This window comes from Mizuhopecten yessoensis, unplaced genomic scaffold, assembly GCF_002113885.1.
Source record: "Mizuhopecten yessoensis strain PY_sf001 unplaced genomic scaffold, ASM211388v2 scaffold617, whole genome shotgun sequence".
In the NCBI taxonomy this organism is placed as follows: Eukaryota; Metazoa; Mollusca; class Bivalvia; order Pectinida; family Pectinidae; genus Mizuhopecten; species Mizuhopecten yessoensis.
In genome coordinates, this window is record NW_018403636.1 from 58,008 (window position 1) to 76,690 (window position 18,683).

The following is an 18,683-nucleotide window of genomic DNA, read 5'->3' on the forward strand; positions in this document are numbered from 1 at the left end:
TGTCCCTACAATGGTCTGTAACGTTACCATGATGATCCCCTGGTTGTGTAATCTTGTGTCCCTACAATGGTCTGTAACGTTACCATGATGATCCCCTGGTTGTGTTATCTTGTGTCCCTACAATGGTCAATGTTACCATTGTTATTCTGCGAGGACGTTAAACCCCAAACAAATAAACAAAAAACATGAGGATTCCTCTATTGTTTAATCTCCTGACGCTTAAATACAACCAGTAGTGCAGTTGTAACCCCTGATTGGTGCCTTTAATTTCAACAGCTGACATACATCCCTGCACAGTATCATCAACAGGAATTTCCTATAGCCGTGTTCAATGACATCACCGACATCCTCGTAAATAAGTTATCAGATCCTCATCACATATCCAATTGATATTGTCCCACCTGTTGAAGCATTAATGCACATGAATTAGAAATTATGATGATCAGCAACCACAATTGAAATGCTAATTTTTCCAGAATAAAAGATTTCATTCTGCATTATTTATTTTCTCCATTTGTTATGAAGATGTATGTATTTGTATAAATTAAAAACTAATACAATTGCTTGTTTCAAGCCTCAAAATGAAACAGACTTTATTTCCATGGTTAGTGCCCCAATGTTTAATCAGTTTAAGCGATCATAAGAGAATGTGAATTTCTGTAGAGCTACTAAAAACCTAAGAAATGTGTTTTTGCATTTTTCTGGAACTGACTATAATTCTATGGTAATGTTATTGGACAAGCCTACCACAGAATTGAAGCTGGTCCTGCTTACTCTCGGCCCAGCACACACACACACACATAAGCACACATTTATTCAGCGAGTCTTTTCACTTGAGGCAGAGCACATTGGATATTTATGATTCCATCAGGTACCGACTCTAAAAATATTATAATAATCAGTACACGGCGTGCACACACAATCAAGCATATATTGGCAAGCATACAATTAATAATTAGTCATATCTTACACATATCTTTGGCGATTTATTATGAGTGAAAATAAAAAAAAGTTGTAGCATCTTGTTATTGAGGAGAGTGACATAGTCAGAGATGGGAAATTGTGAGGTATTCTTTGTGTTACCATTCTGGTGCTCCCGTCCACCCAACAAACCCAAAGCTGTGCTTTTACTCGGGCTCATCTTCTCTGCTTTTTCCTTCGCAGCCTACAAGCGACAGGTTCATGCCGCCTCAAGTCCGGAAAAAATCTGCGCTGTTCGCCCAACGACTAACAAGAGTAGTACCCTGTCCTACCAAATATGGATGGTGATTCTAACGATGGGACTACCACGGAATCTTTAAATGGAGAGCCGAAACCAGACGCGGCCAAACTGGCACAGACTGCCATCATTAAACAGGTACGTTTTAACTCCTTTTTTGGTTGTTACTGTGTTGTAACCGTATTCTGCAACAGCTCTGTGCCACTGCCATGTTTGTTGAGAGAGGAGTGCCCCCTGTGTGTACGGTACCACATCAGATCCGCCCTGTGCCAGCTCTCCAGGTGTAAACCAGCTGTTGTCCATCAGTTATTCAGGTGCAAGAATGATAATAATGAGTATACTCATTAACAAATCTATGTTAATAATATGAGAAGTTGATTATCTTGGTGAGGCCTAAATCTCCCTCACCCATTCACGATTCCTGAAACCATGTTTATAAATTTTCTCTGGAGTAGGAATGGTAATCATCCCTGATGCTGTTTGGCCAGAACCAAAAATGCTAAGCTCCAAACTCATAACTTTTCATAAAATAACATTACTGAGAATGCAATAAAAAAGCTTAACATTTCTTCTTGAAAGCTAGCACTGGCTCCTGGCTGGGTACTTGTATACATTAGAAGCGGCAGTCGAGGCTGATATAAGCATAAATGTGCATAAGTTGAACAAACTCTGGTTTTGGTACACTCCTTCATTAAACATATATCTATATAATTTACCTTCACTATATATTTTGTTAATGAAGGTCGGACGACGTTAACACACGGGGTGGGAGGAAAGTGTTGTCGCGTGTCTGACTTGATGTTAATATTCGTGTACTGCTCGGCTAATTAACAGTACATCTTATCATTGTTAGGAATTACAGAGCTAATTCTGACAGGTAAACAGGTATAGGTTTTATTATAAATCAGGTGTAAGGCTACATGACAGCCATCTAAAATGAACATTTTCTGATCATTATTACAATTCATGCGGATACCATTTTGAGTAATTGCTGGTTTCGGAGATTTTATATTTTTCATGAGGTCAGAAAATTGGTTATGATTATGGATTTGTGTAAAATTCCCGAATAGATGGTAGAGGAGGACAGGGTACAAGGAGACAGCTGGGTGGCTGGGGACATTGTGTTTTGGTGGTACGGAGGTTTAGCTCCTGGTGACAGACACTGTCTGAAATTGGTTATAGGGATGAATATCTCATGATTATGAGGACTTCAGCATAAAAGTACAATTTAGGTTCATAATTTTCATCTCGTGGACATTTTGTCTACGCTTTAAGAGGAATTGTAATTAATCTTAAAGATATAATTATTCAAGTCCATGTCATAGGCTGTCCACAAATACATTTTCAGTGGTTTGAAATGAATTATTTTAAGAGATATTATGAGAATTACCTTGGACAATTCCAGTGTACTGTATATATGTTGATTTGTATGGGGGACGTCTGTCTGTTGAATGTTCAGGCCCAGAGTTAGTGATCTTTATTACAAGTGATCTGTCAGGCAGATAAATGGAAAAATACTTTTGGTGAATCTTCCAAATTCTATGTATGGTATATTTGCTGAACGGGCTACACTTGTCTTAGCATTGATGATATTTCTGTGGTGTTTATGAGGATGCTCCGGATTAACATGGAATTGGATATTTCATGAGTGCAGGATTTTAATTCTCCTGGAAATTATTATGCAGAGGAGTACATGAAGTAACTAGTACCTAGCGTGTGATGGACGTGATGTGGAGGAGAATTCTCAGACAGTTTGGGATTTATTTCTGATTTTGTTGTGTGTGTGGTTGAATCTACAAAAACAATTTGACAGCAGATCACTCTGATCAAGTCAGATCAAAATGGAAAGGTAAGAATTCTTAAAAAGGCAGTTGAAAATTGAAGGGCTGTGGTTTATTATAATGATGCTCATATATAAATGAAATACTCAATTTCTATAAATTGATTTTCTCTGTGTAATTAATTTGAGACTTAAAATGTTTGTCAACCAGCAAATTTGCATGATTGTAATTTTCATTGAAGAACATTTTAATGTTTTTTTTTGTAGTTTGTATGTTTGTAGTTTGTATGTTTGTAGTTTGTAGTTTGTAGTTTGTATGTTTGTAGTTTGTATGTTTGTAGTTTGTATGTTTGTAGTTTGTATGTTTGTATGTTTGTAGTTTGTATGTTTGTAGTTTGTATGTTTGTAGTTTGTATGTTTGTAGTTTGTATGTTTGTAGTTTGTATGTTTGTAGTTTGTAGTTTGTATGTAGTTTGTATGTTTGTAGTTTGTATGTTTGTAGTTTGTATGTTTGTAGTTTGTATGTTTGTAGTTTGTATGTTTGTAGTTTGTATGTTTGTAGTTTGTATGTTTGTAGTTTGTATGTTTGTAGTTTGTATGTTTGTAGTTTGTATGTTTGTAGTTTGTATGTTTGTAGTTTGTATGTTTGTAGTTTGTATGTTTGTAGTTTGTATGTTTGTAGTTTGTATGTTTGTATGTTTGTATGTTTGTAGTTTGTATGTTTGTAGTTTGTATGTTTGTAGATAATTACATGTTGGATGATTTTGTCAGAAGTCTATTGACTTAGTTAATACAGCGTTTGTTGTTGGATTTGAAAGAAATCGTTGTTCAGTGATCAAATCTATGCTGTGGGATTAATTAAAAATGTGATGAATCAATAAAAACTTTGATAAAGAATTGATTTTATTAAAACTGAAATACAAAGTGACGTGGACATTCACCGTAGATCTGATAATAGCTTCACTGCCTTTAACTTACTTTGTACTTCTGCTTCACTGGATAAAATGTTATCATAAATGTCTTCATCTGCGGAATCTTGATTTTATTTGCTACTCTTACTACATTAACTATTCACACTGCCGTGATACCTTTGAGGATCAATTTCCCTTGTGATCAATCATAATGACAAAACATCAATTAGCGACAGATAAACCTCTTTACAGGAGAGCGAAAGTTTGACCTCTGCAATCTGAGAGAATTGTTTATATCTGTTAGGAATATCCAACTCAATAATAGACCCTAACTTTGAACAGCCTCCAATTAAAAAGAAAGACCTTTTCACAAATTCCACAGAATAGAAATTGTGGGCAGGAACCCAAACATTTGTTATAAGTAACATTCTATTGAATTCAATGACAGATATTTCTGCTTATTATATTATCTCTGTTTTCTATTGAATTCAATGACAGATATTTCTGCTTATTATATTATCTCTGCTTTCTATTGAATTCAATGACAGATATTTCTGCTTATTATACTATCTCTGCTGATTAGTATTTAGAATGTTCAGCAACTCTTGATCACACTAAATAAGATTACATGCAATTCTGTTCAATAGACTCAGTGAGCTAAGGAATCAAATTGTGATAACTTGATTGACAGTTTGAAAATAGTAGAGTCAACACCTCACAGGTGAGTTGGGAGATCCCAACCAGGGAAAATGGTGAAGTTGTCAAACATGAGGCTTTCAAATAAATAGGCAACATTAGAACCGTCCCCTGGTTTTTAAGATCCCAATATCATTCCAAAAAGGGAGGGAGATGTTTCTTTTTTTCTTACCATTTTAACTACATGTTTATTATATTTGACATTGTGGTAATGTCATACAATTGTGGCTGGGGTGAAACAAGGCTATTCTGCAGTGGGAAGGGGGTGGGTATACCTATCCAGGGTAAGGTGAAATTACATCTAGAATCTGTGTGTGTTTCATCATGGTGGCTAAAGTAACATGAAGTACAGGTAGGGAAGCATCTCCTACTCTTAACCCACCCTGTTTGATTAAACAGAATTGCAAAAAAATTTATAAAAAAACTAATTGAAAATGGGGACTTTAACACTCAAACATTGGGGATGTGACATGGAAGGGTGTGTGGGTGTGACATGGCAGGGTGTGTGGGTGTGACATGGCAGGGTATTGGCATATGGTATGGCAGGGTGTGTGGGTGTTGTATGGCAGGGTGTGTGGGTGTGACAGGGCAGGGTATGTGGTGTGGTATGGCAGGGTGTGTGGGTGGGACATGGCAGGGGGGGGGGGGGGGACATGGCAGGGGGGGGGGGGGTGGCATGGCAGGGGGGGTGGGTGGGACATGGCAGGGGGGGGGGGGGTGACATGGCAGGGGATTGGCATATGGCTTGGCAGGGGGGGGGGGGGTTGTATGGCAGGGGGTGGGGGGGGGGGGTGGGGGGGGGGGGGGGGGGGGGGATGGCAGGGGGGGGGGGGGGGGGGGGGGATGGCAGGGGGGGGGGGGGTGACATGGCAGGGGGGGTGGGTGTGGCATGGCAGGGGGGGGGGGGGGGGGGGGGGGATGGCAGGGGGGGGGGGGGGGACATGGCAGGGGGGGGGGGGGGGACATGGCAGGGGGGGGGGGGGTGACATGGCAGGGGATGTTGACATGGCCGGGGGGGTGGGGGTGACATGGCAGGGGGCATGGGTGGGGCATGGCAGGGGGGGGGGGGGGGGGGGGGATGGCAGGGGGTGGGGGGGGGGGATGGCAGGGAATGGGGGGGTGACATAGCAGGGGGTGGTATGGCAGGGGGTGTGGGTGGGACATGGCAGGGTATGTGGGTGTTGTATGGCAGGGAGGGTGGGTGTGACATGGCAGGGTGAGTGGGTGTGGGATGGCAGGGAATGGGGGGGTGACATAGCAGGGTGTGGTATAGCAGGGTGTGTGAGTGTGACATGGCAGGGGGGGGGGGGGTGGCATGGGAGGGGGGGGGGGGGGGGGGTGGGGGGGGGGGGGGGGGGGGGGATGGCAGGGGGGGGGGGGGTGACATGGCAGGGGGGGGGGGGGTGGCATGGGCGGGGGGGGGGGGGGGGGGGGGATGGCAGGGGGTGTGGGGTCGAAATGGCAGGGGGCATGGGGGGGGCATGGGAGGGGGGGGGGGGGTGGGATAGCAGGGGGGGGGGGGGGGACATGGCAGGGGGGGGGGGGGTGGCATGGGAGGGGGGGGGGGGGTGGGATAGCAGGGGGTGGGAGTGTGACATGGCAGGGTGTGCTGGTGTGGAATGGCAGGGTGTGTGGGTGTGCCATGGCAGGGGGTGTGGGTGTGACATGGCCGGGTGTGTGGGTGTGACATGGCCGGGTGTGTGGGTGTGACATGGCTGGGTGTGTGGGTGTGACATGGAAGGGGGCATGGGGGTGGTATGGCAGGGGGGGGGGGGGTGGCATGGGCGGGGGGGGGGGGGGGGGGGGGATGGCAGGGGGGGTGGGGGTGACATGGCAGGGGATTGGGATATGGTATGGCAGGGGGGGGGGGGGTTGTATGGCAGGGGGTGTGGGTGTTGTATGGCAGGGAGGGTGGGTGTGACATGGCAGGGTGTGCCGGTGTGACATGGCAGGGGGGGGGGGGGTGACATGGCAGGGGGGGTGGGTGTGACATGGCAGGGTGCATGGGGGTGGTATGGCAGGGGGTGGGGGTGTGACATGGCAGGGTATGTGTGTGTGGGTGTGACATGGCAGGGTGTGTGGGTGTGGTATGGCAGGGAATGTGGGTGTGACATAGCAGGGTGTGGTATGGCAGGGTGTGTGGGTTCGACATGGCAGGGTGCATGGGTGTGACATGGCAGGGTGTGTGGGTGTGACATGGCAGGGTATGTGTGTGGTATAGCATGGTGTGTGGGTGTGACATGGCAGGGTGTGGGGGTGGGACATGGCATGGTGTGTGGGTGTGACATGGCAGGGGGTGCGGGGGTGACATGGCCGGGGGTGTGGGGGTGACATGGCAGGGTGTGTGGGTGTTGTATGGCAGGGTGTGTGGGTGTGACATGGCAGGGTATGTGGGTGGTATAGCATGGTGTGTGGGTGTGACATGGCAGGGTGTGTGGGTGTTGTATGGCAGGGTGTGTGTGTGTGACATGGCAGGGTATGGGGGTGTGGTATGGCAGGGTGTGTGGGTGTGACATGGCAGGTTATGTGGGTGTGGTATGGCAGGGGGTGTGGGTGACATGGCAGGGTGTGTGGGGGTGACATGGCAGGGTGTGTGGGTGTGGTATGGCAGCGTGTGTGGGTGTGACATGGCAGGGTGTGTGGGGGTTGTATGGCAGGGTGTGTGTGTGTGACATGGCAGGGTATGTGGGTGTGGTATGGCAGGGTATATGGGGGTGGTATGGCAGGGTGTGTGGGGGTGACATGGCAGGGTGTGTGGGTGTTGTATGGCAGGGGGTGTGGGTGTGACATGGCAGGGTATGTGGGTGTGGTATGGCAGGGTGAGTGGGTGTGACATGGCAGGTTATGTGGGTGTGGTATGGCAGGGTGTGTGGGTGTGACATGGCAGGTTATGTGGGTGTGGTATGGCAGGGGGTGGGGGTGTGACATGGCAGGGGATGTGGGGGTGGTATGGCAGGGGATGTGGGTGTGGTATAGCATGGTGTGGGTGTGACATGGCAGGGTGCATGGGTGTGGCATGGCAGGGTGTGTGGGTGTGGTATGGCAGGGTGTGTGGGTGTGACATGGTAGGGTGTGTGGGTGTGGTATAGCAGGGTGTGTGAGTGTGACATGGCAGGGTGTGGGTGTGACATGGCAGGGTGTGTGGGTGTGACATGGCAGTGTGTGGGTGTGGTATTGCAGGGTGTGGGTGTGACATGGCAAGGTGTGTGGGTGTGGTATGGCAGGGTGCATGGGTGTAACATGGCAGGGTGTGTGGGTGTGGTATGGCAGGGAATGTGGGTGTGACATGGCAGGGTGTGTGGGTGTGACACGGCAGGGTATGTGGATGTGACATGGCAGGGTACATGGGTGTGACATGACAAGGTGTGTGGGTGTGACATGGCAGGGGATACAGGTTATAGGTATGGATGATACAGGTTATAGGTATGGATGATACTGGTTATAGTTATGGATAATACAGGATATAGGTATGGATGATACAGGTTATAGGTATGGATGATACAGGTTATAGTTATGGATGATACAGGTTATAGGTATGGATGATACAGGTTATAGTTATGGATGATACAGGATATAGGTATGGATGATACAGGATATAGGTATGGATGATACAGGTTATAGGTATAGATGATACAGGATATAGGTATGGATGATACAGGTTATAGGTATGGATGATACAGGTTATAGGTATGAATGATACAGGTTATAGGTATGGATGGTACAGGTTATAGTCATGGATGATACAGGTTATAGGTATGGATGTTACAGGTTATAGTTATGGATGATACAGGTTATAGGTATGGATGATACAGGTTATAGGTATGGATGATACAGGTTATAGTTATGGATGATACAGGATATAGGTATGGATGACACATGTTATAGTTATGGATGATACAGGTTATAGTCATGGATGATACAGGTTATAGGTATGGATGATAAAGGATATAGGTATGGATGATACAGGTTATAGGTATGGATGATACAGGATATAGTTATGGATGATACAGGTTATAGGTATGGATGATACAGGATATAGGTATGGATGATACAGGTTATAGTCATGGATGATACAGGTTATAGGTATGGATGATACAGGATATAGGTATGGATGATACAGGATATAGTTATGGATGATACAGGTTATAGTTATGGATGATACAGGTTGAAGTTTGAACTGAGATATTTAATGTCTCTGCTGCTTTTAGGAGATACACATTCTCCATGCCACAAGTTCATTGATTTCAGATAGAGGCAGCAAGAATGTTACCATGGAAATTGATGAAAATCCATTTCTCAAAGACCCATGATTCGTGTCATATTAAATGGCTACATTGGATGTAGCAGACTTACCCCTGGTAAAAGGAAATTAACAGAAAACTCGACTGTAAGACCATTAGTGCTAATGTTGTTTTGAATTTGTCCAATACATCTTTTGAACTGTGTCAGATACACAAGTGTTAGGTGATACAACTGAGCTTCAGCCTCTGTTTAGGTGCCCTTCACTTTTCAGAATATCAATATCTCCAGAAAATGATTATGCTGGAATAACAGAGTTTCCACCAAACTCTAAATGGCTGGATGAGAAATGTGTTTTATTGAATGAGGCTTAAGGGATTTTATGATTACCAACCAAAGGAATTTATGTGGAGGGATTATTAAGTGCTAGCTTTTTATGTTGATCTGTGAGTCTGTCTGTCTGTGAGTCTGACTGTCTATCCATACAATATTTTGGTTTGACTTTTCATTAAGCTTCATTTCTCTGACACTAAAAGTCCTGCAGCCATCAAACTTTACTCCTCCAGCCGTCAAACTTTACTCCTCCAGCCGTTCTCCTCCAGCCATCAAACTTGACCTCTCCACCCGTCAAACTTTACTCCTCCAGCTGTCAAACTTTACTCCTCCAGCCATCAAACTTGACCTCTCCACCCGTCAAACTTTACTCCTCCAGCCATCAAACTTTACTCCTCCAGCCGTCAAACTTTACTCCTCCAGCTGTCAAACTTTACTCCTCCAGCCGTCAAACTTTACTCCTCCAGCTGTCAAACTTTACTCCTCCAGCTGTCAAACTTTACTTCTCCAGCCATCAAACTTTACTCCTCCAGCCATCAAACTTTACTCCTCCAGCCGTCAAACTTTACTCCTCCAGCCATCAAACTTTACTCCTCCAGCCGTCAAACTTTACTCCTCCAGCTGTCAAACTTTACTCCTCCAGCCGTCAAACTTTACTCCTCCAGCTGTCAAACTTTACTCCTCCAGCTGTCAAACTTTACTTCTCCAGCCATCAAACTTTACTCCTCCAGCCATCAAACTTTACTCCTCCAGCCGTCAAACTTTACTCCTCCAGCCATCAAACTTTACTCCTCCAGCCGTCAAACTTTACTCCTCCAGCTGTCAAACTTTACTCCTCCAGCCATCAAACTTTACTCCTCCAGCCGTCAAACTTTACTCCTCCAGCCGTCAAACTTTACTCCTCCAGCCGTCAAACTTTACTCATCCAGCCATCAAACTTTACTTTTAAAAAAAAGTGCTTTGACACCATCTTGTAACATGTATATAGGTCACTGTGACCTATGTTTGTTTTCACCTACTTTGATTACAATTTGCTTCAATTCTATCAAATCAGAGAGCCCTGCAACATGTTTTATAAACATTTTCAAGTTAATTTATGGTAAATTAGATTTTTGGATGAGTCCTAAAAAAGGAATTAGTAGCATTTCTGATGACAAACTTTATGTTGAGTTGGCAATCTTTTAATTAGTGTCATGTAACCTGCAGTAACCATGGAAATGACATTAACTCTGTTGTAATACAATAAGTAGAAATATTCATCATCAGGGTACATGTATTATTTTATCATAAAGACATTATTTATATATGAATACTGCATGACGTGATGAATGAATTTTATATACAAATGCCATAAATTGATTAATAAGAATAACCAAAATTGTCTGCTTTTATGAGCAATCAGCTGTGTATTAACTAATGACTTGAAGTCTGAGAAACTCTGGCATCCACACAGTCCTATGATGTGGGAGTCCTGAGAAAATTCACACAGCTTTTTGGTGCCTTATAATTCTTATGAGAACATGCAGCAGCGTAAACAGATTTTACAGATGTATAGGTTCAGATATACAAATAAAAAAACCATGTTTTTTTAATTGTTTATTTTTCCTCATCAATTTGCTTTGGATGGTACATTGCACAATATAAATGGTGGTTTGTACAGTACAGATGTAAGTAGACTCTCACTGTGTTAGCTGATCAGGCGAGATTGATTGTTTACACCTGCCGTAATCAGTTACATCCTGTTATCTCAGGTGTAAAACTTCAAAGGCTCAGTAGATACAGGTTGTTTAGGACGGTGCATTTGGTAGAGCTATCATGAAGGTCTAGAGTAGGATACCAGCTGTACGTGTGCTGTACTGTGGTGATCAGATAAACGGGATCTAGGTATACATGTATAAGACAATGAACTAGAAACCAAATATCAGAAAATAGGATCTGCTACCTAAATTTATGAAAAAAGGTCAGATTTGCCTCAGAGATAGATAAGCACTATTTGGAAGTAAAACAGTAACTGTGATGAGGTAATGATTACTTGAGGAAAAATCACAATAAAAGACTATAATCTTCCGAAGCATTTTCCCACCATTTTGTAACTTGATTACAGGGCCTTTATACTTTTCATTAATGTATACAGGTGCAGATTGTATGAGGTGGGGAAGGGGTTTCAAAAACTAGCACTTCTTACTCATCATTCCTTTCCAATACACTTAACTTTTATGGAACCAAATTATTACTGGAAAAGAAAGTAAATATTGGTAGATTGGCTATTGCCGTAATCTTTGACCGTTTTACATTGATGTAACAGCCCCAGTACGAAGTGTGTATGTTTTACTCATTGTAACTTCCATTGGTGTTTCTATTATTTCTCTAGGCTTAGCTCTTATTAAAGCAATTCTATGGGTTGTAATTACATTTCTGACTAATTGAGTTTGACGGTGCACATGAAGCTACTTTCATTATCTAATTGTTTACATTTTCTTCTGTGAAACATCAGGAATATTGCCAGAACTTAATGGAAAGGAAAAACAGAAATATGATTTTCTCATTTACAGGGAAATCTGTGTGTACAACATCTATATGAGAGTAATTTGCTCTATAAACCGCAGGTTTTACATATACAGCAGGTTTAATGTAAGGGCTGGAGTCAGTGTTCACTTCTCTTTACATATACAGCAGGTTTAGTGTAAGGACTGGAGTCAGTGTTCACTTCTCTTTACATATACAGCAGGTTTAGTCTAAAGACTGGAGGCAGTGTTCACTTCACTTTACATATACAGCAGGTTTAGTCTAAGGACTGGAGCCAGTGTTCACTTCACTTTACATATACAGCAGGTTTAGTCAAAGGCCTGGAAGCAGTGTTCACTTCTCTTTACATATACAGCAGGTTTAGTCTAAGGACTAGAGGCAGTGTTCATTTCTCTTTGCATATACAGCAGGTTTAGTGTAAGGACTGGAGCCAGTGTTCACTTCTCTTTACATATACAGCAGGTTTAGTCTAAGGACTGGAGGCAGTGTTCACTTCTCTTTACATGGTTAGCAGGTATAGTCTAAGCACTGGAGGCAGTGTTCACTTCTCTTTACATATACAGCAGACTTAGTGTAAGGACATTTCTCTACACAAATGAAAAGATGTACATATGTCTATTAGAGAGGCTGCTATTATTTTCTCTTATTATACAGAAGTTCTATTGTTCTATATGATGGGGGGGGGGGGGGGGGGGGGGGGGGTATAAATACAGAGCTGTACACATGTATAGCAAGTAGCTATAGCTTGTAATGTTTTTGTGCACGGCAAAATATAAAGTTGCATTCCCGGAAACGTTATTTTCTCTGAATATTTAGTTTCCAATCATGAAACAAAAGCAATCTAAAGGCAAATGAAGATCAACAATTTCTTAAATTAAGTACAGAATGCATGGACTGTTTTTACATTAGATTGTTTTCCCATCGGTATGCTCTTAAAACAGTTGAAGTTGTCCGTCTTGTACAGGTCATTATAGAAAGAACAGCATTCCAGTGCAGGGTATTGATCGCCTGGCTTAGCTTTTGGAGAAGATGGCGACAGTTTCAGCACCAAAAGACAATTACCAGCTTCTACAACTGAAAACAGTAACTCTATTCCACGCCACTACATGCACTGGTGTTGGTAAAATCAGACAGAAGCAGGCTCGACGTGGCTAGCTTATACCGGGTAGTATAGCACAGAAACAGGCTCGACGTGGCTAGCTTATACCAGGTAGTGTAGCACAGAAGCAGGCTCGACGCTAGCTTATACCGGGTAGTGTAGCACAGAAGCAGGCTCGACGTGGCTAGCTTTTACCGGGTAGTGTAGCACAGAAGCAGGCTCGACGCAAGCTTATACCGGGTAGTGTAGCACAGAAACAGGCTCGACATGGCTAGCTTATTCTGGGTAGTGTAGCACAGAAGCAGGCTCGACACTTGCTTATACCGGGTAGTGTAGCACAGAAACATGCTCGACGCTAGCTTATACCGGGTAGTGTAGCACAGAAACAGGCTCGACGTGGCTAGCTTATTCTGGGTAGGGTAGCACAGAAGCAGGCTCGACACCTGCTTATACCAGGTAGTGTAGCACAGAAACATGCTCGACGCTAGCTTATACCGGGTAGTGTAGCACAGAAGCAGGCTCGACACTAGCTTTTACAGGTTAGTGTATCACAGAAGCAGGCTCGACGCTAGCTTATACCGGGTAGTGTAGCACAGAATTAGGCTCGACACTAGCTTATACGGGTAGTGTAGCACAGAAGCAGGCTCGACACTTGCTTATACCAGGTAGTGTAGCACAGAAACATGCTCGACACTAGCTTATACGGGTAGTGTAGCACAGAAGCAGGCTTGACACTAGCTTATACGGGTAGTGTAGCACAGAAGAAGGCTCGACACTAGCTTATACCGGGGAGGGTAGCACAGAAGCAGGCTCGACACTAGCTTTTACAGGTTAGTGTATCACAGAAGCAGGCTCGACGCTAGCTTATACCGGGGAGTGTAGCACAGAATTAGGCTCGGCACTAGCTTATACGGGTAGGGTAGCACAGAAGCAGGCTCGACCCTAGCTTATACCGGGTAGTGTAGCACAGAAGCAGGCTCCACGCTAGCTTATACCGGGTAGTGTAGCACAGAATTAGGCTCGACACTAGCTTATCCGGGTAGTGTAGCACAGAAGCAGGCTCCGCGCTAGCTTATACCGGGTAGTGTAGCACAGAAGCAGGCTCGACGCTAGCTTATACCGGGTAGTGTATCACAGAAGCAGGCTCGACACTAGCTTATATCGGGTAGTGTAGCACAGAAGCAGGCTCGACACTAGCTTATACCGGGTAGTGTAGCACAGAAGCAGGCTCGACACTAGCTTATACGTATAGTGTAGCACAGAAGCAGGCTCGACGCTAGCTTATACCGGGTAGTGTAGCATTCAACTGTACATTGTACAGATTGTCATACTTTATAAACGGGGGTCTCCAATTAACATGGTCTACTGACCCTAAAACTTGATCACACAGACTATCATGTTCAGCATATGAAAATTAGAAACTAAAAGTACTTCAAGCTGATCATGCTGAACATTGCTTTAAACATGGAAAGTGTGTTTTATTTATGATGAAGGAGAAATTGGCACTGGCAGTTCATTTATATTCGTGTTCCTGACTTTCTTTCAGAAAATTCTATTATGTATTGAAATAGCAAGAGGAAAAGGTATCTAAATGCTAATTCTAGTGTTATTTACATAATGATACAAGCTGTTCACTGATTCATATTCAGGAGGCAGTGAAACAAATGGGGAAAAAAGACTATTCTGATGATATATCAGACCACTTCTGCCGGTTTTGACAAACACATTGGTTGGTTGGTTCTTGGGCTGGCAGTAGTAATCTGTGGCTATGTCGTAGCCTTATCTGTGGCTATGTGTCGTAGCCTTATCTGTGGCTATGTCGTAGCCTTATCTGTGGCTATGTGTCGTAGCCTTATCTGTGGCTATATGTCGTAGCCTTATCTGTGTCTATGTCGTAGCCTTATCTGTGGCTATATGTCGTAGCCTTATCTGTGGCTATGTCGTAGCCTTATCTGTGGCTATGTGTCGTAGCCTTATCTGTGGCTATGTCGTAGCCTTATCTGTGGCTCTATGTCGTAGCCTTATCTGTGGCTATATGTCGTAGCCTTATCTGTGTCTATGTCGTAGCCTTATCTGTGGCTATATGTCGTAGCCTTATCTGTGTCTATGTCGTAGCCTTATCTGTGGCTATATGTCGTAGCCTTATCTGTGGCTATATGTCGTAGCCTTATCTGTGTCTATGTCGTAGCCTTATCTGTGGCTATATGTCGTAGCCTTATCTGTGTCTATGTCGTAGCCTTATCTGTGGCTATATGTCGTAGCCTTATCTGTGGCTATATGTCGTAGCCTTATCTGTGGCTATGTCGTAGCCTTATCTGTGGCTATATGTCGTAGCCTTATCTGTGGCTATATGTCGTAGCCTTATCTGTGGCTATGTGTCGTAGCCTTATCTGTGGCTATGTCGTAGCCTTATCTGTGGCTATGTCGTAGCCTTATCTGTGGCTATGTGTCGTAGCCTTATCTGTGTCTATGTCGTAGCCTTATCTGTGGCTATGTCGTAGCCTTATCTGTGTCTATGTCGTAGCCTTATCTGTGGCTATGTCGTAGCCTTATCTGTGTCTATGTCGTAGCCTTATCTGTGGCTATATGTCGTAGCCTTATCTGTTTTATTTCTAAAATTTACTTTACAAAAATTGTTGAAATATTACCACTCAAAACACCTATGCAGCATAAATTTATCAAAATACATATCAGTCAAAGTTAATCCCATTTTTCTTACAACATAGATATAAATAGTTTGATTCCAACTTTGTCATGTTTAGTTAATTGTTTTTGCTGATTTTATAGTGCAATTACCTCAACACGATGGCTGGGATTTGATTCCTTACGGACACGGAAAGGTATGGGCACCAGCCTGACCGCAACATGGGGGTGTTCCGGGAACTCTCAACTTCCTCCCTCATTAATTATATAAGACCATCTGCACATTTCCTTCAAGGCCAACAAAAATGTTATATATTAGTGGGACAAACATGTTTCATTGATGTTGTAAACTAAAAAAAAAAAAAAAATAGATGAAAAATAATTTAGAAATAAGTTTTGAAGATGTGTTTTTCCAATTAATCAGTTTAATTGATGGTTGGTCGTTTTACCTCCAAATATGATTTATCAATCATTATTATTCGTTTTATCTCCGACTAATCATGATTGATTAGTTGTTTTACTTCCGACTATGGCTTATCAATCAGGATTAGTCGTTTTAGCTCTGACTATGACTAATTATATAATCGATCATGATTATGTGTTTTACTTCCGACTATGACTTATTGATCATGATTAGTCGTTTTAGCTCCGACTATGACTTATTGATTATGATTAGTTGTTTTAACTCCGACTATGACTTATCGATCATGATTAGTCGTTTTACCTCCGACTATGACTTATTGATCATGATTAGTTGTTTTAACTCCGATTAAGACTTATCGATCATGATTAGTCGTTTTATCTCCGACTATGACAAATTGATCATGATTAGTCGTTTTAACTCCGAAATGTCTCTACAGGCATCAGTGAGCTACAACTAGGGTGTAAACAATGTATAACCTTGGGGTAAATATGTTCCTTAACGTCTCTACAGGCATCAGTGAGCTACAACTAGGGTGTAAACAATGTATAACCTTGGGGTAAATATGTTCCTTAACGTCTCTACAGGCATCAGTGAGCTACAACTAGGGTGTAAACAATGTATAACCTTGGGGTAAATTTGTTCCTTAATGTCTCTACAGGCATCAGTGAGCTACAACTAGGGTGTAAACAATGTATGACCTTGGGGTAAATATGTTCCTTAACGTCTCTACAGGCATCAGGGAGCTACAACTAGGGTGTAAACAATGTATAACCTTGGGGTAATTATGTTCCTTAATGTCTCTACAGGCATCAGTGAGCTACAACTAGGGTGTAAACAATGTATAACCCTGGGGTAAAGGTTTAATTTGCGATCATAACATGAACATTTTCATTCAAGAAAAAGTACTCCACCCATCGATCCTTAAATGAAAACCCTGTTTCATCCAATTGGAAAAATTCTATTCTGTTAGTGATGTTAAACATTCATTTTAGATATCTACAGATATAGGGATGTGTTGTATACTATTCTGTTAGTGATGTACATGTTAAACATTCAGTTTAGATATATACAGATATAGGGATGTGTTGTATACTATTCTGTTAGTGATGTTAAACAGTCAGTTTAGATATCTACAGATATAGGGATGTGTTGTATACTATTCTGTTAGTGATGTTAAACAGTCAGTTTAGATATCTACAGATATAGGGATGTGTTGTATACTATTCTGTTAGTGATGTTAAACAGTCAGTTTAGATATCTACAGATATAGGGATGTGTTGTATACTATTCTGTTAGTGATGTTAAACAGTCAGTTTAGATATCTACAGATATAGGGATGTGTTGTATACTATTCTGTTAGTGATGTTAAACAGTCAGTTTAGATATCTACAGATATAGGGATGTGTTGTATACTATTCTGTTAGTGATGTTAAACAGTCAGTTTAGATATCTACAGATATAGGGATGTGTTGTATACTATTCTGTTAGTGATGTTAAACAGTCAGTTTAGATATCTACAGATATAGGGATGTGTTGTATACTATTCTGTTAGTGATGTTAAACAGTCAGTTTAGATATCTACAGATATAGGGATGTGTTGTATACTATTCTGTTAGTGATGTTAAACAGTCAGTTTAGATATCTACAGATATAGGGATGTGTTGTATACTATTCTGTTAGTGATGTTAAACAGTCAGTTTAGATATCTACAGATATAGGGATGTGTTGTATACTATTCTGTTAGTGATGTTAAACAGTCAGTTTAGATATCTACAGATATAGGGATGTGTTGTATACTATTCTGTTAGTGATGTTAAACAGTCAGTTTAGATATCTACAGATATAGGGATGTGTTGTATACTATTCTGTTAGTGATGTTAAACAGTCAGTTTAGATATCTACAGATATAGGGATGTGTTGTATACTATAGAAAAGGGTGTTCTATACATTTGGAGACTCCAATCTGCTTCTGTCAGACGCAGACCATTCCTAGGCTGGATTCGGAGGCTGGATTCAGAGACAAGGACAGAAATCAATACCTCAAGAGCCCGGTTGTGATTGTGTATTACCTGTTATAGGGAGATCCCCCACAATCACATTATACCCAGCCTAAATACATCACAATCATCACTTTTTAACAACTGAATAATTCTGGTCACAGCTTCTTGAATAAACACAAGTGGAACTGATGCAGAAATGGTTAGTTTGTATTTAAATCAATATCGGGGCCAATCGATTCTGTCATTAATGCAATTTCCCTATGGCATGTTTTCATAAAATGCATTTCATTAAGAAAAGATAAAATCATGCAATTTATTTCATTATGATACATATTGACTGTAGGTTATTAATGTCCTTCCTGGGCAGTAACGGAAACTTGGAAAATAATTGAAAGATTGGACAGTTGATGTTTCATTAACAAATTAAGGTAAAGCGTTGTACTTTGGTCCTAGAGTTTTATTAACAATACAAAACATTGTAACTCCAATAATTTGACATAATCAATATTCTGATGACGTAATATATATCAGAGAAGAAAAACTTACAGGAAAGTTGTGTTTTATTCTACCTGTCTTTTTGACTTCAACAGAATGTTTTCTAGTAAAACCTAATTAACTCGCTGTTATTCACAGGAAAAGAAACAAAATCTGATAGAAGTTGCATTTAACAAAATATTATTTAACTATAAAAAAGTGCATCTTAGTGAAAGATTCCATAAAGAAAATGATGATGAGGATGATGATGATGATGATGACAATAATAAGATTAGCAATTTTAACGACGGGTCACTAGTTTGGAACAAATCTCGTTGG

The 18,683-nt window shown here is 42.0% G+C and overlaps 1 protein-coding gene across 4 annotated transcripts in view; it reads left to right on the forward strand.

The window, feature by feature from the left end:
* The window catches only part of LOC110451104 (POU domain, class 6, transcription factor 1-like), a 72,183-nt gene that overhangs the window by 24,953 nt on the left and 28,547 nt on the right, over positions 1-18,683 (forward strand). For 2 of the 4 annotated variants that reach the window (XM_021498965.1, XM_021498980.1), the window contains exon 2: positions 1,165-1,357. In XM_021498965.1, coding sequence (XP_021354640.1) covers positions 1,259-1,357 — 99 coding nt within the window. In that variant the 5' untranslated portion in view covers positions 1,165-1,258. Of the gene's footprint in view, positions 1-779; positions 872-1,164; positions 1,358-2,700; positions 3,069-18,683 lie in introns of those variants that run through there. The other 2 variants (XM_021498973.1, XM_021498987.1) reach the window with 2 other exon arrangements.